We start from the raw sequence: 17,059 nt of genomic DNA on the forward strand, positions 1-17,059 counted from the left end.
CTCTAAGCAGTGGTGGACACTAATGAAGTAAATCTAATTTGTTACTGTACTTAAGTAGTTTTTTTGCTTATCTGTACTTTACTAAAGTACTTTCGTTTACTTTAACTAAGTTTCTTAATTTTTGCCCAAATACATTTTGCAAACTCAGTCCCTTTTTATTTATGAGTGGATAAAAACTTAACTGATCAAGCACACAGCAAGCAACCAATCAGTTTTCAACTTGTTTTGATTATCGCTTGGTATCTACTTGGCACAAACAGTTCAGTGTCACAACTTGCCACAACAACTACTTTTTTAAGTAGTTGAAAAGAAGGTTTTGGGCTCATAGTCATTTTAATTTATATCAGTTTTTGATCAATATCATTCTATTAATAGACTGGTGTGCTAAGAGTAACATTAGACTCTTTTCACATAAACTGAGTTGATTAGGTAAAGAGTCTTGTGACAAAAATGATAACAGGACATAATAAACCATAGTACTTTAGATACTTAAATACATTTAAAGGTAAATACCTTTGTACTTGTTCTCAAGTGAAGGTTTAAAGGGAGCACATTTAGCTTTACTGGAGTAATAATGTACCTAATGTATCTGTACTTTAACTTTAGTACATGGTTTGTGTACTTCGTTCACCACTGTCATTGACATTCAAATTCCCGTGAACCATTACCTCTCAGGAACTAAAGCGAGAAGCTGACAATGAATGTAGTGACGAAAAGGTCCAGCAGAGGGGGTACTTCCAGTATTACTGTACATGTTTAACTTTGCACATGAGGTGTTGGCCCACATGCACAAGCGACTGTACCACAGAGTCTGTGCTTACTGCAGCAAAAGTCTATGTTTATTAAAAGATAAAACACAGATGACATTAAACACTAAATATTTAGCATTTTTTATATTAACATATGATGCCCCTTTACTTATTGGCAGTGTTTTGCAGTGTTTAATAATACCATTAGTTTTTATTAATGCTTTTCATTTTTGAATAATGTCGAAAAAACATGCACATATCACAGTAAATTCAAGCATGTGACATTTCCAATATGTCCAAGTAGGTTTTAGTGTGTTTAATATTGTTAGGAGTTAAAGTCATCATAATCTATTCCAAAGTACATTATCAGCAGCGGGTTGAAGATTCTCCAGCTGTGCGTTCAGCAGGTAAAGGTTCATGTTGCAGTATAAAGAAGCCATGCATGTCTATGTGCAGCTCTACTTTTACACTAGCCCGGGCCAGTTCTTGGAATGATTTCCCATCAAGCACCAGAAGAAAGTCAGATTCAGCCGGATTGCAGTTTATGACTGAATTTAGGACTACCCCTAAACATTAAAAGCAGACAAGGAAAGTCAGTAAACGCTCTATAAATGTATTATTATGATAACTACTCTGTCACACTAAACACTGACGGGAAAAAAAAATTTTGCTTAAACCGCTCACCATCATCCTCATCACTTGCACCAGGTCTAGGGACAAACAGAGCCTCAGTGACGCAGCAGTTCACTGCGCTCCATTCAACCTGCAGCTTTGTTTCAACATCCAACTTGATCACCTGCACAAAAGTTTCACCATATTATATTAAATATTATATTCTCAAACAAGGAATAGATTTCTTTTTGAATTATGAATTATATATATATATATTTTAATGCTCATCATTTCACCTTTGTTGCAGTTAAACAATTTGCCTCGGTCATATAAACATATCTGTGCTTCTGTCCATTGTAGTTGTAATTAATTCTGGGAACTTCAGTACCTGGTTTTCCGAAGAAAATCAGTAAATTTTACAGCACAGAAATGCATAAAGTGATGAACTGTTAAAATAAGAGGTACCTTCAGTAATAATCTCTGGCTTGCAGAGTAATTTTCCTTCTTTTCCTTTTAAAGCTGTTGCTGTCGTGTATTTCAGCTTGACTATGTTTTCTCCTGGTTCAACACACTACAGATAAAATGCATCAATGTCGAAGTTTTCTCTTAATAAAGAGTTTTCAGAAATATTGGTGCAAACATTGGATTTAAAATAAATAATATACATTTTGACTGCCATTGACAGTGATTGTGTTAATCAGTAAACTTTGATACACATGAAGCACTCAAGGAGTGCCAAAATGAAAATACCTTGTCAGTAAGTGGCAGCACAAACCGTCTGTACTTTGGCATGACACTAGTGTTGCTTGCAGTGTGTTCTTTCAGCTTGTCCAGGTAAAACATGTCATACAGACTGTAGTCATCATAAGCAATCACGTCAACTATCACATGTCCGTCCTCTTCGAAAGCATTGACGTGATGGTATATGACCATTGTGTCTGTGTAGTATTTCATGTCAACTTCTTTCTTTGTGTGTCGGTCGACAAGGTGAATTAGGACCTGTTCACAGGAATAAAAGTGTACAGAGTATTGAATTAAGTGTAAGAAACCTAAATTTGAGGTTTATTTAGGAAAAGCTACATGTATTTAAAGATGTGGTTTTTGGAAGGTGCATCATTGTAATTACTCTAATCACCTGCAAAGTCGGCAGATTTCTCCTAAGTAAACCAATCTGAGACAGGGTTTTTCACTAGAATCTAAACCGCTGCACACTGCACTGCACAATTTCATTATTTTGTCATGTTCAGCATTTTGAGTTACAATATAATAAAATTATGTTGATTAATAAATTCAGAGACTCTCTTTTATTAAACATGTCTGTAGATTGAAGGATAAGCTGATCAAGGATCACTCATCTGTTTCATGCTCCATTTCAGCATATTATCTTTTGGACATGTCTTATCCACTGCACAATCTTTGTACAGTTATACTGTATATTACTAGATATACCATATCTTATTATCTGCTGCACCTTCTGTACAATAATCACTCTTACCCCTGTACATATAGACCCGTGTCCTATTTTACCACATTGCTATTTATTGCAAATATGCCACATATGCACTTCTGATTCAATGCTTCATTTCATTGGCTCTATATAGGATGTACTTTGCACAATAACAATAAAGTTGCATCTAATCTAATCTAACCTAATTTATAATTGAATAATCATTAAAAATTGTCATAGAGATATGTAGGGTCTCTTATTATGATGCCTGTTTCTTCAAAAGTCTTTTTACATCAACTATAAACAGTGCTAGTTATGTATTTGATAGGTTTCTTCAATGTTTTTACTAAAACATAACATTTTACATCGTGGTTCCTGCAAACAGTCAGACAGTGATACTTAATCCTGCTTCTGGGTAGAGCCGGTATCATGAAAGAAACATGACTTTAATTTCAAGATCATAATCTTGACATAACATCTGGTTTCAGCAAACTCTCCCCCACATGCTTTGTCTGAATAGTCTGTACTTACATCTTAGGACTGAAGTCCTCACTAAGCACACACAGCAATGAACATGGCTCAAAAATATTAAACTTTCTGAAATGAGTTTGAAGCAAAGCTTACATCCTCAGGCTGGAATTTCATGCAGCTAGCCCAGCTCACCCCCCTCATGTAAGCAGTGGCCATTTTGACAATGTCCAGCTTTAAGGGTTGCTCAATAAAGATGAAAAAGTTCTCTGTCATGCCAAAGCTGTGGTAATAGCTTGGTGTGAGGAGGGAGCGGCAAGGAACCGTAGTCACAATTTCAGCATTCTTTAAGGCTGGAGTCCAGTCCGAGCCAGCTGAAAAGTACAAGGACACCAGGTTATAAGTGGCAAACAATAAAAACAGGTAAATACCAGATAAAAATTGTCACCTTGAGTTTTGCCATGTTCCACAGCAGGGACCTTAAATATCACAAATTTGGTCTTGCCCTTGTCTGCAATTGTCGTTCCCATGTTATAGCTGTTTCCTTCTTTATCATAGTGTGGGTGAGCTATAGCAAGGTTTAAAGAAAGGTATTTCTTGTAGTCCACCTGTGCCAGAAATAATACGTTTAAAGGCCTATATATCAAGGATATCTTTATTTACATAGTAAAAAAATGTTTTGAGAAAGCACATGTACAAGTACAAAGGGTAAAGATTAACCCAAGACTTGCATGAATACCTATTCCGTTATCTTTTTTATTTTAACATCATTATTATCAGCTTAGATAACAGTGGGAGATGAGTTTTAATGTGTAAAGGAGCACATAGTATATTACATGCAGTAAAAAAAAACTATATTCTCTTTAGTAAGTGAACCATTGATGATTAACATTTCTTTTTAAAGTTGCTGCTTGTATACTTTTGGAATGTTGGTACAAAAAACCCAATTCTGAGCTGTTTACAGAAGAACAAACTGGGCTGCATTCCAAAACCGTGTCTTTTAGGGTTAGCATAGTTCTAGATTTAGGCCACGTTCCCAGATAATTATAATCACTATAGAGATGTTAAAACAGTGTTTTTGTTTTTGTTTTTGTTTTTTAAAGCATTTACTTTTTTGCTTAGCAAACATAAATAATAAATAATTATTTATGTTTGTCCAATTGTAAAAGAAATAAGCATCCAAATGTTGTTTAAAAATACTGATGTCCATATATAGAAAAATAGTAAATCTATAACAGAACATTACCAGAGAGTATAAAAGCAAATATCTATAAAGATAAAATGTAAGGTCATAAGACCCCTAGTGAGAAATAACTGTTATACCTTGTCTTGAGTCTCCAAGGTCATGGGATCAATTTTGCGAATATAATTGGTTTCAGAAGTGGCATAGTAATCATTTCCATATTTTATGATGTTACCAGCACAATTGTCTGTGAAGTCTGGTACAGTGTGATTGATGAACGTAACCATTCTGGAATAAACAAAACAAGTATTTGCTTTAAAAATCTTTTCTCGTAGGTTAACAATAATGAACTGAATTCACCAAACACTCTGTGCACTCACAGACCACTTTCAACAGATAGAAACACCTGTACACCTGTATGTTCATTTAATTATTCAATCAACAATCATGGCACAATGCATACAATCAAAACCTTTAGCTAATGTTCAGATCAAGCACTAGAATATGATCATGAGGAAAAATATGATCTCAGACACTTTGACCTTGGCATAGTTTTTAGTTTCCAGATGGACTAGTTTACTACCAGATGAGACAAGTTATAATAACTCAAATAATTACTATGTTCTACTATGTTGGACAGAAAAGCATCTCAGAATGCAAATGTCAAACGTTGAGGTGGACGAGCTACTGCAGCCGAAGACCTGCAGCAAATTCAAGCCAGTCAAGAACCGGAATCTGAGTCTACAGTGGACTACATTGCTCAGAACATGTACTTTGCACAATGACAATAAAGTTGAATCTAATCCAATCCAATCTAATCTAATCTAATCTAATCTAATCTATAATTAAAGTAATTAGAAATTGTCATAGAGATCTGTAGTGTCTCTTATATCTTCAAATGTCCTTTTACATTTACTACCAAGAGTGCTAGTTACATATTTCATAGATTTTTTAGTGTTTTTACTGTTGAATTAATAAAAATCAGAATGGCATTGTGGTTCCACTGTCAGACAGTGATACCTAATCCTTCTTCTGGCTAGAGTCAGTTTATGAAAGAAACATGGGTTTAATTTGAAGATCAGTATCTTGACATAATATCTGGTTTCAGCAAACTCTCTCCTACATGCTTTGTCTGAATATCTCTTAAGTCTTTCCTTACATATAAGCACTGAATATTGATTATTAAGTCCTCAATAAGCACACATAAAACTGAAAATGGCTCAAAAATATTCAACTCCTTAACATGAGTTTGAAGCAAAGCTTACATCATGCAGCTATGTAGCTCAGATCCACTCCCTCATGTAAGCAGTGGACATTTTGACAATGTCCAGCTTTAAGGTTTGCTACATCAAATTCCACTTCTATCAGTCAGGAGCCAGAATCTGAGGCTACAGTGGACAGGTTAATACTGGATAACGGATTTTCCTTTTGATGTCTTGTGCATTCTGAGTTGCTTTTTTTTTGCTTACTATAATTGCAAAGAGTGTTGTAGCTTATTTGCCAACTTAATCAACTCTGCCAAGGTGTGCCAGTGTTCCGAAATGGACTATAATGCCTACTTGCTGAGCATGTTTTTGGAAGGATGTGGATATGCCATGGTTCCCATTTCTGAAACTACGATTCTATTGGCTTCCATGTTGCTGTTGTAAGTGTCACTCCTGAGATATTTGCTTCTGTATGTAACCTCTCCTGCGAAAAGGAATGAAAAAAAGAAACCATATAAACTCAATATAAACTCAAATTATATTCTATATAGAAATAGCATCTTGCCAAGCTGACAATGCTTTGATTTATGGTGATGATAATGATTATGCATGGTGTCCCAAAAATGTTTCCATACATAAGTAAAATTGACACTTTTTGCTAAATATATAAAAATAAATATTGTAAAATATTTAATTACGAATTAATCGAATGATTGTAATGAGGTAATAATCATAATCGCAATGTAATTATGGATGCTTTATGCAAATGTATGTTTATTATTAGTGTAACCATACATTTACATTTACATTTACATTTACATTTGTGGCATTTAGCAGAAGCCCTTATCCAGAGCGACGTACAAAAGTGCTTTGAGTCTCTAGTAATGAATAAATCTACACTGGTACGCAAGATTACAAACTTAATATAAATATAACTCGAATTCTACAAACTTGGAAAGTGCTAATTTAGGTATTTCAGGAAGAGGTAGGTTTTCAGTCGTCGTTTGAAGATAGTCAGGGACTCTGCTGTACGGACATCTAGGGGAAGTTCATTCCACCACCTCGGTGCCAGAACAGAGAAGAGCCTTGAAGTGTAAATACTCAATATATAGCATGAAGACAAAATATGCTTGTAAATGTTTTAAAGTAATTATAAAGGAAATCAGACGGCGATAAATAGAAAACCACGATAAATGGACGCCTCCCCAAAAATGCTTTTTTTATTGTTTAAGGTGCAAATTATTGTATCTTCCACACACTTTAAACACACAGAAAACATTTCCAAGAATATAGCGAGATGAATTTTGTGTAAATTGGTAGAAATACAGTAAACTATCACATTTATAGTGAGTACATGTACTGTACGCAGTTCTGTAGTAGCCTATGTGTAGTTTCTCTGCTTGTTTATTGGTTGAAGTGTCCTACGACGTCAAAAGAAAATGTAAAGATACACGTCACCGCATTCTTTACTTTCTGTACCGTATTAACATTTTACTTCATTTTATAATTAATAATTATATTTTTATTAATAAATTTCATTATTTTATATTATTAACATAAAACTCCATAAAAACAATTCCATATCTATCTATCTATCTATCTATCTATCTATCTATCTATCTATCTATCTATCTATCTATCTATCTATCTATCTATATAAATACAAATCATGTCTAAACCTTAGATCCATCTATTTATTCACCAGCATATTAAGAGTTAAAAAGTAATTACCTTTTTTGATTGTGAAACTCTGCAAGAGTGCCATTCCATCAAACCAGTGATTATAAGACGTCTCTCCGAATGAGAAGAGACCTGGGCCATTTCGCACGAGGGTGCCTTGCAGCCACTCAGGAAGACAGCCTGCATAAAAATGTACTTATTCAGCATCAGTGCCTGATTTATAGGCTTTAAGGAGAAAAACAAAATAATAAAGCGAAAGATTTCTAAAATATTTGTAATATTTTAACCATATTCCTAAAATTTTGTGCTAAAAACAACAACTCATCTATATTATAAACACACAAACACTATCATGAATGTTTTGAAACTCACCTTTTAATTCTGCTTTCACAGGATCAGGGTGCTCCTTCTTATTTTTTCCATAATCATACTGCATCTCTTCCTCGTCTGACTGGATTCTTGCTCTTCAGACTAGCTTCAGTTCACACTGTGTATATGTTCTTTGCAGATGTTTCAGTTTAAACTGCACTTTGCCCTAGATCAAATAATAAGTTACATTTGAAATCCAGAAAGAACTGACTTACCTTATCTTGCATTCAAACTGATTGATTGTTCTAGGTGGAGATTATCAGTGTTAAGGTACAAGGTTTCTATCACAGTCCACAGCTCTTCTATTATTAAGGATGTCGAGTTTATCTTAGGTTTTTATTGAATAGGGCACAAATGTAAACTAAAGCATGGCTGCCAAGAACCACAGTTCCCACATTGCTTTACTGCCTACACAAATACCCTGCAGATTCCAACCTACAAACTCAAACTCCACTAATCACTAATCAAATACAAACAATACAGTATTTACAGATTGCAAACACACACTCGATGCAAAACGACGTTCTGTTATTGTGATTGCTTTTTTTTTTTTTTTTTATGTTTGTCCTGTTTTTCTGGTTCTTGGTTATAGTTTTTCTCTGCCAGAATCTGTTTGTTGATCACATGACCCTTAGCTGTGTTGTTGTTATTGTCCAGTTTTTTTAAAGCATTTTAACCTGTGCTCTCAAGACTTACTGATGATGAAAATGAACAAAATTTTTTATGATGACTCATATAATGCATATAGATGTGTTTTTCTAGCTAAACCTATTAAGTACTTGGTACACAATATTTCCAAATCGAATTATGAAGTTTGTTACAGGAAAACACCTTTAAACAAAGATATAAAAAATCTTAAAATGCATAAAATGCATGCACAGTCTTTATTCATGACATGTAGAAAGAGTTATTTTTTGGTTGTTCACTGGTTCAACACCTGAGCCTTTGATATTGAGCTCACTAATGTAGTTTGTTCATGCAAAGTTGCTCACCAGCCAACTAAACTGCTATTAGGCTCGTTTCATTTACCAGGTTTCAAGAACAATGTCACCTAGTGAATGGATGTCAGTCGGGTTCCTATCATTATAGTTAATCTAATCTATCACAGCTGGGAAGGTTTTTTTTTAAATTAAAGTTCAACCTGAATTTTATGTTCTTCTGTGTTACCAGTGCTTTTCATCTTGAGGTAAACCCTCTGTATTTATGTTCATGTTTAGCTATATTATGCACAGGTGCATCTCACTTGCAAACTCTTGTCTTTCTCAAAAATTTGATTTGTTTCGTGAACTGCACCTTAAAACTTTACATTAATATATGTATACAGGCCCTTAAAGTTATCTGCTAAGGTGCTTACTATTTCTCTCTCCCCTAGAGTTTAGATTTAAGACAGAATGTTAGCAAATTAAAAGATAATCTATAAAAAAATAATAAAATCTTTATGACATTTAACAGCTGGTTACTTTTTTTTTAGAGCTGGCTTTTACATGCGGCAGTGACTTTTAGTGTTTAGCTCTACCCGGCCATAATACAAATATTTTCATCACACAAAAATATATTAAAGCTCATCTTTTTAATTTATAAAAGAGAACAAGCACTATATATATATATATATATATATATATATATATATATATATATATATATATATATATATATATATATATATATAATTGTTTCAAAATTTAAAACCACAAATTTCTAAGATTTTTGACATGCATACCATAGGCTGATAAAGTAAGCAGCATGATTAATTAAGCATTTTGAAGGAACGTTATTTGCTTCTATTGCTGTTCAGATTCCTGTGGAATGAAAACTCCATGCAGGTCCAAGTGAACAAATGTGTTAACTGAAGCACGAGCGATCTCTTTCAAGGTCTTCGCATCCAACACCAGCATGAAGGGTGACTTTTGGGGATTGACTGAGACAACAGATGATAAGATAACACCTAAAGAGAAACCAAAGAAGTCCTTATTACTCAGCTAAAGCTTTAATTAATAGCTAATTGTTTTCTAATGTGTATTTGCACTGTATTTAAAAAGTTTACCATCATCCTCATCCACAGCATCAGGTGATGCCACAAACTTGGGTTCAGATGGGTAGCAATCCTCTTCTGCCCATTCCAGGTGTGTTTTGGTAACTGTGTCTACTTTTGCAATCTGCAAAGTTGTTAGCACAAAGATTAATATTATGAATGATGAGGGATATACCTGAATACATAATTTACATTTAATATATAATAAATAACAGAATACAAATACATTACATATATGTTTGTACAAGTACAAAAATGATTATGAGGCACGTTTTTGTGTGGTTTTTTTTAAAGATATATGGTTTGGAACAGGAGGGTTTTACTGAAAGGACAGACAGCAATATGTCTGATAATAACATAAAATATGCACTAACATGACTATAAGTGTGGTCCCACTTGATTCACTGTTTTTGATTGACTTTTTGAATTTACTTTATTAGACACACCTTAATTATGATATGCTATCACGGAGTAGATTTATGACACTTGCCTTCCTTGTTTGGACCATTTGAGTAGTTCTAGAGAATTTTTTGGTTAGTGGGTGATAGTTCATTTTGTTGCTTTGTAGGCAAGCATCAGTGTATTAAACTGATGTGGGCAGTTACAGGAGGCCGGTAGAGTAAGCATAGCAACAGTGTGGTGTAAGAGAACTCTGAAAACAAGGCATGCAAATGCATACATTATGAAGAGGATGATTGGCACTCAAAGGCAGACCTGACAAAAGTGAGTTGCAGAAGTCCAGTCTCAAAAGGGCAAGATACTAAACAAGCACTTGATTAGCCTACTTTTACTAGACATTTTATCAGTGGGACTTACCTAATTGCTTTACAATTACTACATTTACATTTTCAGCATTGGCAAATGCTCTGAGCGATTTACAAAGAGGCTTTAAAGTCGCTATCAATAAATACTATCTGATGCTAATTCATTAAAACACAGACTAGGAATAACTCTAAAATTGTCATCTATAAACTGTACACAATGAGTTAGCATTTCTCTACACCTAATAAATGAAAATTTACAAGTAGGCTACTGAATTAAGTGTATATTACCTTATTTGATATTGGTGACCAGTCCATCACAGAGCCATAGAAATATCTGTACTTCTTTCCATTGTATTTGTAGTTGATCCCAGGTAACTCAAGACCTGTATGGAAGCCAGACAGACTACACTGAATAGCTAATATTCAAATATAACATATTGTAATATAGCATTATAGCTAGTGATGTTCTAACTGCTGACTGACTAATGAAATTGTGATTCTAACCCTGAAACAGCGTTTCTGGAGTACAGTAAAAGGAACCATCGTTCTGTAACACTGCTGTAGCTGATGTGTCCTTTAGACTTACAAGGTTCTTGCCCAATGGATTTTCCTATAATGGGAAAACAAGAAGATTTTTGAGATAATTGTTTAAAAAATGTGCATAATAATAATATAATATTGATACGGATGAGGATTACCTTGAGATCAGCATTGACCGGGACGACGAAACGCTGAGAAACTGGTGGAGAAATATCCTTACTTATCTCTGCCAATTTCTCCATGTCCTGCTGCATGAAATCAGTGTAGAAAATGTCATAGAGACTGTTGTCTTGATACGAGATCAGGTCGATTACTACATGTCCATCCTCCTCGTAGGCGTTGATGTGGTGAAAAACTATGAACGCATCCCCATAGAACTTAGTGTCCACTGCCAACCCTGTATGCCTGTTGATTATGTGGATCAGAGTCTGTGAGGAAGGAAAACAAAGATATATGTATTACACATTCAGCCCCAGGGAACCTTTCCAATGTTAGTAGTGTTCCAATGTGAAATTGAAGTGGACTTTATTTAAACAATATGTCTAACATTTAGGGGTGCCATTTTTTATTGTAGCAAATATTCCCATACTTTTCGATGCTTAAACAAAAGCTCTACATTTAGAAGAAGCCCAAGACTGCTCATTACTCTGAAAACATCATCCCTGTGTAACATGGTGGTGGTAAACCCGTTTTAGTCTGCAAGAGAGGTTCACCTTTTCAGTAGGACAATAGCTATAAGCGTACTGTACACTGCTAAAGCCTGGAGAGTTTTGAATTCAAGACTATTCTAAAAAAGCCAAGTCAAAAGCCAGACCTCAATTTGTTCTCCGGCAAGACCTTTTTTTTGCTGTTTTGGTCTGCTGCTAATCTTCTGGGATATACAGTGTATCCAGAAAGTGTTTACAGTTCTTCACGTTTTTTAACATTTTGTTATGTTACAGCCTACAACAAACAAAACCTATAATAATAATGTGAAAAATGAGGATGGGTTCCCCTTTTGAGTCTGGTTTCTCTCAAGGTTTCTTCCTCATATCATCTAAGGGAGTTTTTCTTTGCCACAGTCGTCATGGCTGCTCATCAGGGATAAAAACATCCCATTCACCTTAACTCTTAAATTCTGTAAAGATGCTTTAAGACAATGTCTGTTGTAAAAAGCGCTATAGAAATAAACTTGACTTGACTTGAAAGGCTGTATGTACATGTTTTTTTGTTGTTGTTTGTTTGTTTGTTTGTTTCATATAAGTTTGCAAAGATTTTATACACACTTCTTTTCACGTTGTCATTATGGGGTATTATTTGTAAAATGGTGAGGAAAATAATGAATGTCATCAATTTTGGAATAAGGCTGTAGCATAACAAAATGTGGAAAAAGGAGTGTTGTGAATACTTTCCAGATGCACTGTACCTCTCTCAGCTTATTACCAGTATAGTGTATTATAATTAGAGGTTGTAAGACAACAAAATGTGAAAAAGTTTAAAGAGAGTTGGATGCTAATGAAAGGCATAAGGCATGAGATAATAATAGCTATAAAAGATATCAACAATGGATTAGTAAAAAAAAAAAAAAAATATTCCATAGAAAATTTTTGCTTACAACATCATTTTTGTCATAATTGAGGCACCTGCCCCAAGTGACTCCTCTGAAGTAAGCTGTGGAGAGACGCAAGATGTCCAGCTTGAAGGGCTGCTCAATGAAGATGATGTAATTTTCTGTCATCCCAAAGCTGTGAAAGTAGCTTGGGTAGAGTTTTGAGCGGAACGGAATTGAGCAAACCTGCTGCAGATTCTTCAGTGCCAGATTTTTTTCTATAATATATAAATAAATAAAAATCATTTCAATATAAATATAAAAATTATAATAATACATGATTTTATGATTTATATATCAATGTACTATATGAATACATATTTATTTGCAGAATATTTTGAAGATTTTAGATTTAAATATTAAATATAATATAATTAGTATTTTTTTAAAAACTGGAGAAATAAATGATGTATATATTGTAAAATGATGCATGTGGATTGTCTGCTGTACAAGTTAATGTGAATGTTGTTACCTTAGAAATCATGAAAGGTACATAAATAATAAACCTGAATTTTTATTTAGCTACTGTCAGATCTGCTTTTAATAAGAAGACACCTTATGACCTATTAGAATTGAGGGATCCAGAGCCATATAATTTGAAATCATTAAAGATCCAGTTAATTACATACTTCTCATGTTCTTTAGATCTGGTCTGGGAGCAGGCACCATGAAGATGACATATTTGGGTCCGCTCAGTGCCATAATGGCAGTGCCCATGTTATAGGTATTTCCTTCATCATCATAATGAGGGTGTGCTGTTGCCAAGTTCAAGGCTATATGGTTTCTGTAATTGACCTGAAACAATTCAATACACAAACTAGACCCAGACATCAGCTGATGCTGGACAAAATAAAATCCAAAAAATTTGCACTCACCCTTCCTATTGTGTCAAGAGTCTCTGGGTTGACTTGGTTGATGTAGTTTATTTCTGATGATGCGTAGTAATCTTCTCCGTATTTTATAATGTTCACAAGATTATTGTCTGTGAAATCTGGAATGATGTTCAGCAAGTAGGTAAAGGCCCTGAAAAAGTGTTCAGAACTATTAAAAAAAAAAGAAATCAATGTCTTGGCAAGAATAATGACTCAATTAAAGACTTAATTACTTTGAGAATATATTTTTGCATGGGTCAGGGTAGGCTAGTGTGCCAAATTCTGACACCACAATCCTGTTGGCAGCAATGTTTTTCTTGTAAGTATCACTCCTGAGAAATTTGCTTCTGTAATATACATCACCTGGGAAAAGAATATATATATATATCATTAAAAAAAGACCCACATATAACATTGGTTTGTGTATCCAGATTAGGTTGTTAGTTTAGTTCAGAATGAAACCACACAGTGGCGCTAAACGCCACACCAGGGAGTTCAACAGATTTATATGGGGATTGACCTACCCTGCTTAAAAGTGAAACTGTGAATAAGAGACATTCCATCGAACCAGTGTTTATAAGATGTATTCCCAAAGGAGAAAAGGCCGGGTCCATTGCGTAGAAGTGTCCCCTGAAGCCACAGTGGGATTGTACCTTCATAAAAACAAAGTACTATTCCTGAATACTGAAAAGCCAACAGTAATTTTTACTATTTTAGAATAATAATGGTATTAACACTATAAAACAACACCAAGCGGATTATGCAGTGTCTAGGAAAAATGCTAAACCACTGAACAGCATTTTATATTTCAATTTTAAAACAATATTCCTGATGATACACACTCCGCATCCTCTCATCCAGCTTCACCCAGGAACAAACAGGAACAAACATGCCAAGTTCCTACATGTAGACATTCTAAATAAATACTACTTGTTGGGGGGATTATTTAAAAAGCTTTTTTTTTTTTTTTTTTTTTGAGATTTTTAATTCATTATACAGTTATACAGGGGCATTAGGTTTAAACATAATTTATTAAAATATATATATAAAGTGTGGTATGTCAATAGTTTCATTATTATTAAAAAAATTTATATATTTAAATGTATATCTATATCTTCTTTTTGTTTAAACCAGTCAGTCTTTCAAAAAATGTGCACGAATAAATGAACACTAAAATCTGAGTAATGTGCTTACCTGACACTTCTGCTTTGATCGGTTCTGGTGTCTCTTTGCCACTTCTGCAGAATATTGCTTCCATGGTGAGAGCTGATACTACTGAGGTTTGCCGGTGCAGATATATATCTTCATTTATCTTGCAACTTTGACCCTTATTACCTAAAATAGGCAGGTCACTGACCCTGCTTATTTCCTTACTAGCTCCAAGGCAATACATATATTTAGGTGTGTACTGGTATGTGTATAGGCAGGGGTGGAAACTGTACTGAGAAATTTTAAGTGGAAAAAGAGAAACTGTGTAAAAAAAAAAGTATATAGTATAATTATATAGTGTATAAGTATATAGAGAATGTAGAGTAAAATGTGCTGAAAGAACACATGCAGATCAATAAAGTACTAGAAGTCAAGTATTTTTAACCTCTGATGACCTGTTAGGGATGCATAAACAATTAAACCCAGTGCACACAAAATCTAGATGTCATTTGAAAATGTATAAATACCTGAAATACATGTCGGGATAAGTGATTTTTATAATTTGGGCTAGAAAAAAAAAAAATCAGCCCCAGCTACTACATCAAGTCATTCTTTACATGTTTACTTACAAGCCTCGGTGTTGTTCTTGGATCCACAACAGTTTAAAAAAAACAACAAAACAGCAAATATATGTGTTTTTCGACGAAATTCAACATTGCTATCCAAGCGTGCAGTGCAAAAGAACACACCTTCAATAATAAAACCTCACAATCATATCATACATTGTATTACAGTGTTACAATAATGACGTCATTATCCAGTTTTCGGAAGTGGTGAGCTTTGATGTTATTACCTAATCATATGTAAGTAAATGAATACGTGTAGAAAAGCTCAATAGAAATAGGAACGAGCTACCTTTTCAACAAGTATGCCCAAAATGCTTCCCAGCTACTTTTTCCATTACATTTCATTGTTTTTCTGGGATCTCACGCTGATGTGTGCCCGAGGCGGGGCTGTGCTTTATGGAAAGCCAAAAGGATCACACAGAAACAAAACGATATTAAATCTGCTACAGTAGACTTTTTACATTCTTGTAAAAACAGCCTGCAAGATATGCAGATCGTGTTGGGGAGAATTTCCAATTGATAACTTTTAGGACTTAGCAAATATTAATAAAAAATGATGAAGTCATAGAGAAATACATGCTTGGAAAACTGAATTCCAGTTCAGAAAGTGTGTGGTTGATGCACTTCCTGTCAGTCATTTAATAAATGCTAAATGGGCCAACTTTAAATCCAATAAAGATCTACATTGATCACTAACATCATGAACTTTGTAACTTCTAGCACAAACAGTGTAGACCGTGCATGAGTCATGTAATTTGATGTACTTTTGACCTTGTAAAGTGTACATTATCTGTGTTCCATATGTTTTTTCCAATACCAATCAAAGTCTAGTTTTGCAAGAGTATCACAATAAAATTACTACTGCGTTCCTTTGGATGCAACAGTTAATGTACATTAAAAATGTAGCTAATAATTTCTTCATCACGAACCAAGTGACCATTCGTAGGAACTCTTTTCTTATGATGCAAGGGGAAGAATAATCATAATGAAAATTATCAATGTACAATACAGAAGGATTCCAAGCAGAGTTACTGTACCACTCCAAGGATGATTATTTTCCTATAACATCATGCCCTAAAGTGATTCTCTTCCTATTATAACACAGCACTCGCTAGTAACAGCTTTTTCACTTCATTCACATTATGGGATTTTAATTATTAATACTTACACTTAATGTTTAATGTAAGTAATAACTTTTTTCCTATTTCTTAAAATGAATAAGACAAAATTTGTTAGGTTGTCATATTTGCTTAAGACGGGTAACTGGTATATAAAATCCCCGTATAGAAAGCCTCAACATTGCATTGTTTGTATGTTTCACTGTATAAAAGGGAGTGTAGTTTTATGGATTATTATACTTATTAATAGCCTTTGTTTATGTACCATGTCAACCATGTAAGTTCCTGTCTATGGGCTGTTACTATAGAAATTATCATGTATCACCACAAGAGCATCAATATAATCCTGTGATCTGAATTACAGCCATTATACTGCTTTTATATAGCAGGACTGTTATTCTAAACCAATTTCTGCCAGACACTGCTCTTATCTCTGTACATGCAGGCAGTGTTGTGTGATGTTAATGGCTGCCTACCAGCAGGAATGTGAATCTTATTTACACATGAGCCATTGTTGCTCTGTTCAAGAGTATAATTTCTCTAATTAGTCTACTGAAAAAGCACAAAGCCCAGTCAACATGGGCATTGACGTCAGACTCCTTTAAATATAGACACACACCTGGCTGCTTGTAAAAGTATGCAGGAGAAGAGAGGAAG

General features: G+C 34.2%; 2 protein-coding genes across 6 annotated transcripts; both read right to left on the reverse strand.

The window, feature by feature from the left end:
• Nucleotides 1–817: 817 nt before the first annotated feature.
• Nucleotides 818–7,858, reverse strand: bco1 (beta-carotene oxygenase 1). Its single transcript, XM_046857767.1, has 11 exons — nucleotides 7,717–7,858; nucleotides 7,396–7,524; nucleotides 6,019–6,148; nucleotides 4,600–4,747; nucleotides 3,725–3,884; nucleotides 3,433–3,650; nucleotides 2,112–2,360; nucleotides 1,827–1,932; nucleotides 1,658–1,749; nucleotides 1,434–1,545; nucleotides 818–1,315 (listed from the first exon to the last, which is right to left on the reverse strand). The coding sequence occupies exons 1-11, from the start codon at nucleotides 7,778–7,780 to the stop codon at nucleotides 1,116–1,118; spliced, it is 1,608 nt and encodes a 535-aa protein (XP_046713723.1). The 5' UTR covers nucleotides 7,781–7,858; the 3' UTR covers nucleotides 818–1,115.
• Nucleotides 7,765–15,676, reverse strand: bco1l (beta-carotene oxygenase 1, like). 5 transcript variants are annotated; one of them, XR_006926925.1, is made up of 13 exons: nucleotides 15,574–15,670; nucleotides 14,704–14,945; nucleotides 14,034–14,162; nucleotides 13,743–13,872; nucleotides 13,513–13,660; nucleotides 13,267–13,432; nucleotides 12,644–12,855; nucleotides 11,208–11,477; nucleotides 11,014–11,119; nucleotides 10,798–10,892; nucleotides 9,758–9,869; nucleotides 9,434–9,658; nucleotides 7,765–7,879 (listed from the first exon to the last, which is right to left on the reverse strand). XR_006926925.1 is itself a non-coding variant. In XM_046857764.1 (12 exons), exons 2-12 carry the CDS (start codon nucleotides 14,900–14,902, stop codon nucleotides 9,495–9,497), a joined length of 1,731 nt encoding a protein of 576 aa, XP_046713720.1. In that variant the 5' UTR covers nucleotides 14,903–14,950; nucleotides 15,574–15,676. The 5 variants fall into 5 exon arrangements, 4 of the variants coding, with proteins under 4 accessions (XP_046713720.1, XP_046713722.1, XP_046713719.1 ...); XM_046857764.1 differs by lacking the exon at nucleotides 7,765–7,879 and having other exon boundaries at nucleotides 9,495–9,658; nucleotides 14,704–14,950; nucleotides 15,574–15,676; XM_046857766.1 differs by lacking the exon at nucleotides 7,765–7,879 and having other exon boundaries at nucleotides 9,495–9,658; nucleotides 14,704–14,784.
• Between the last annotated feature and the right edge of the window lie 1,383 nt (nucleotides 15,677–17,059).

The sequence above is a fragment of the Silurus meridionalis genome, chromosome 9 (genome assembly GCF_014805685.1).
Source record: "Silurus meridionalis isolate SWU-2019-XX chromosome 9, ASM1480568v1, whole genome shotgun sequence".
Lineage (NCBI taxonomy): Eukaryota > Metazoa > Chordata > Actinopteri > Siluriformes > Siluridae > Silurus > Silurus meridionalis.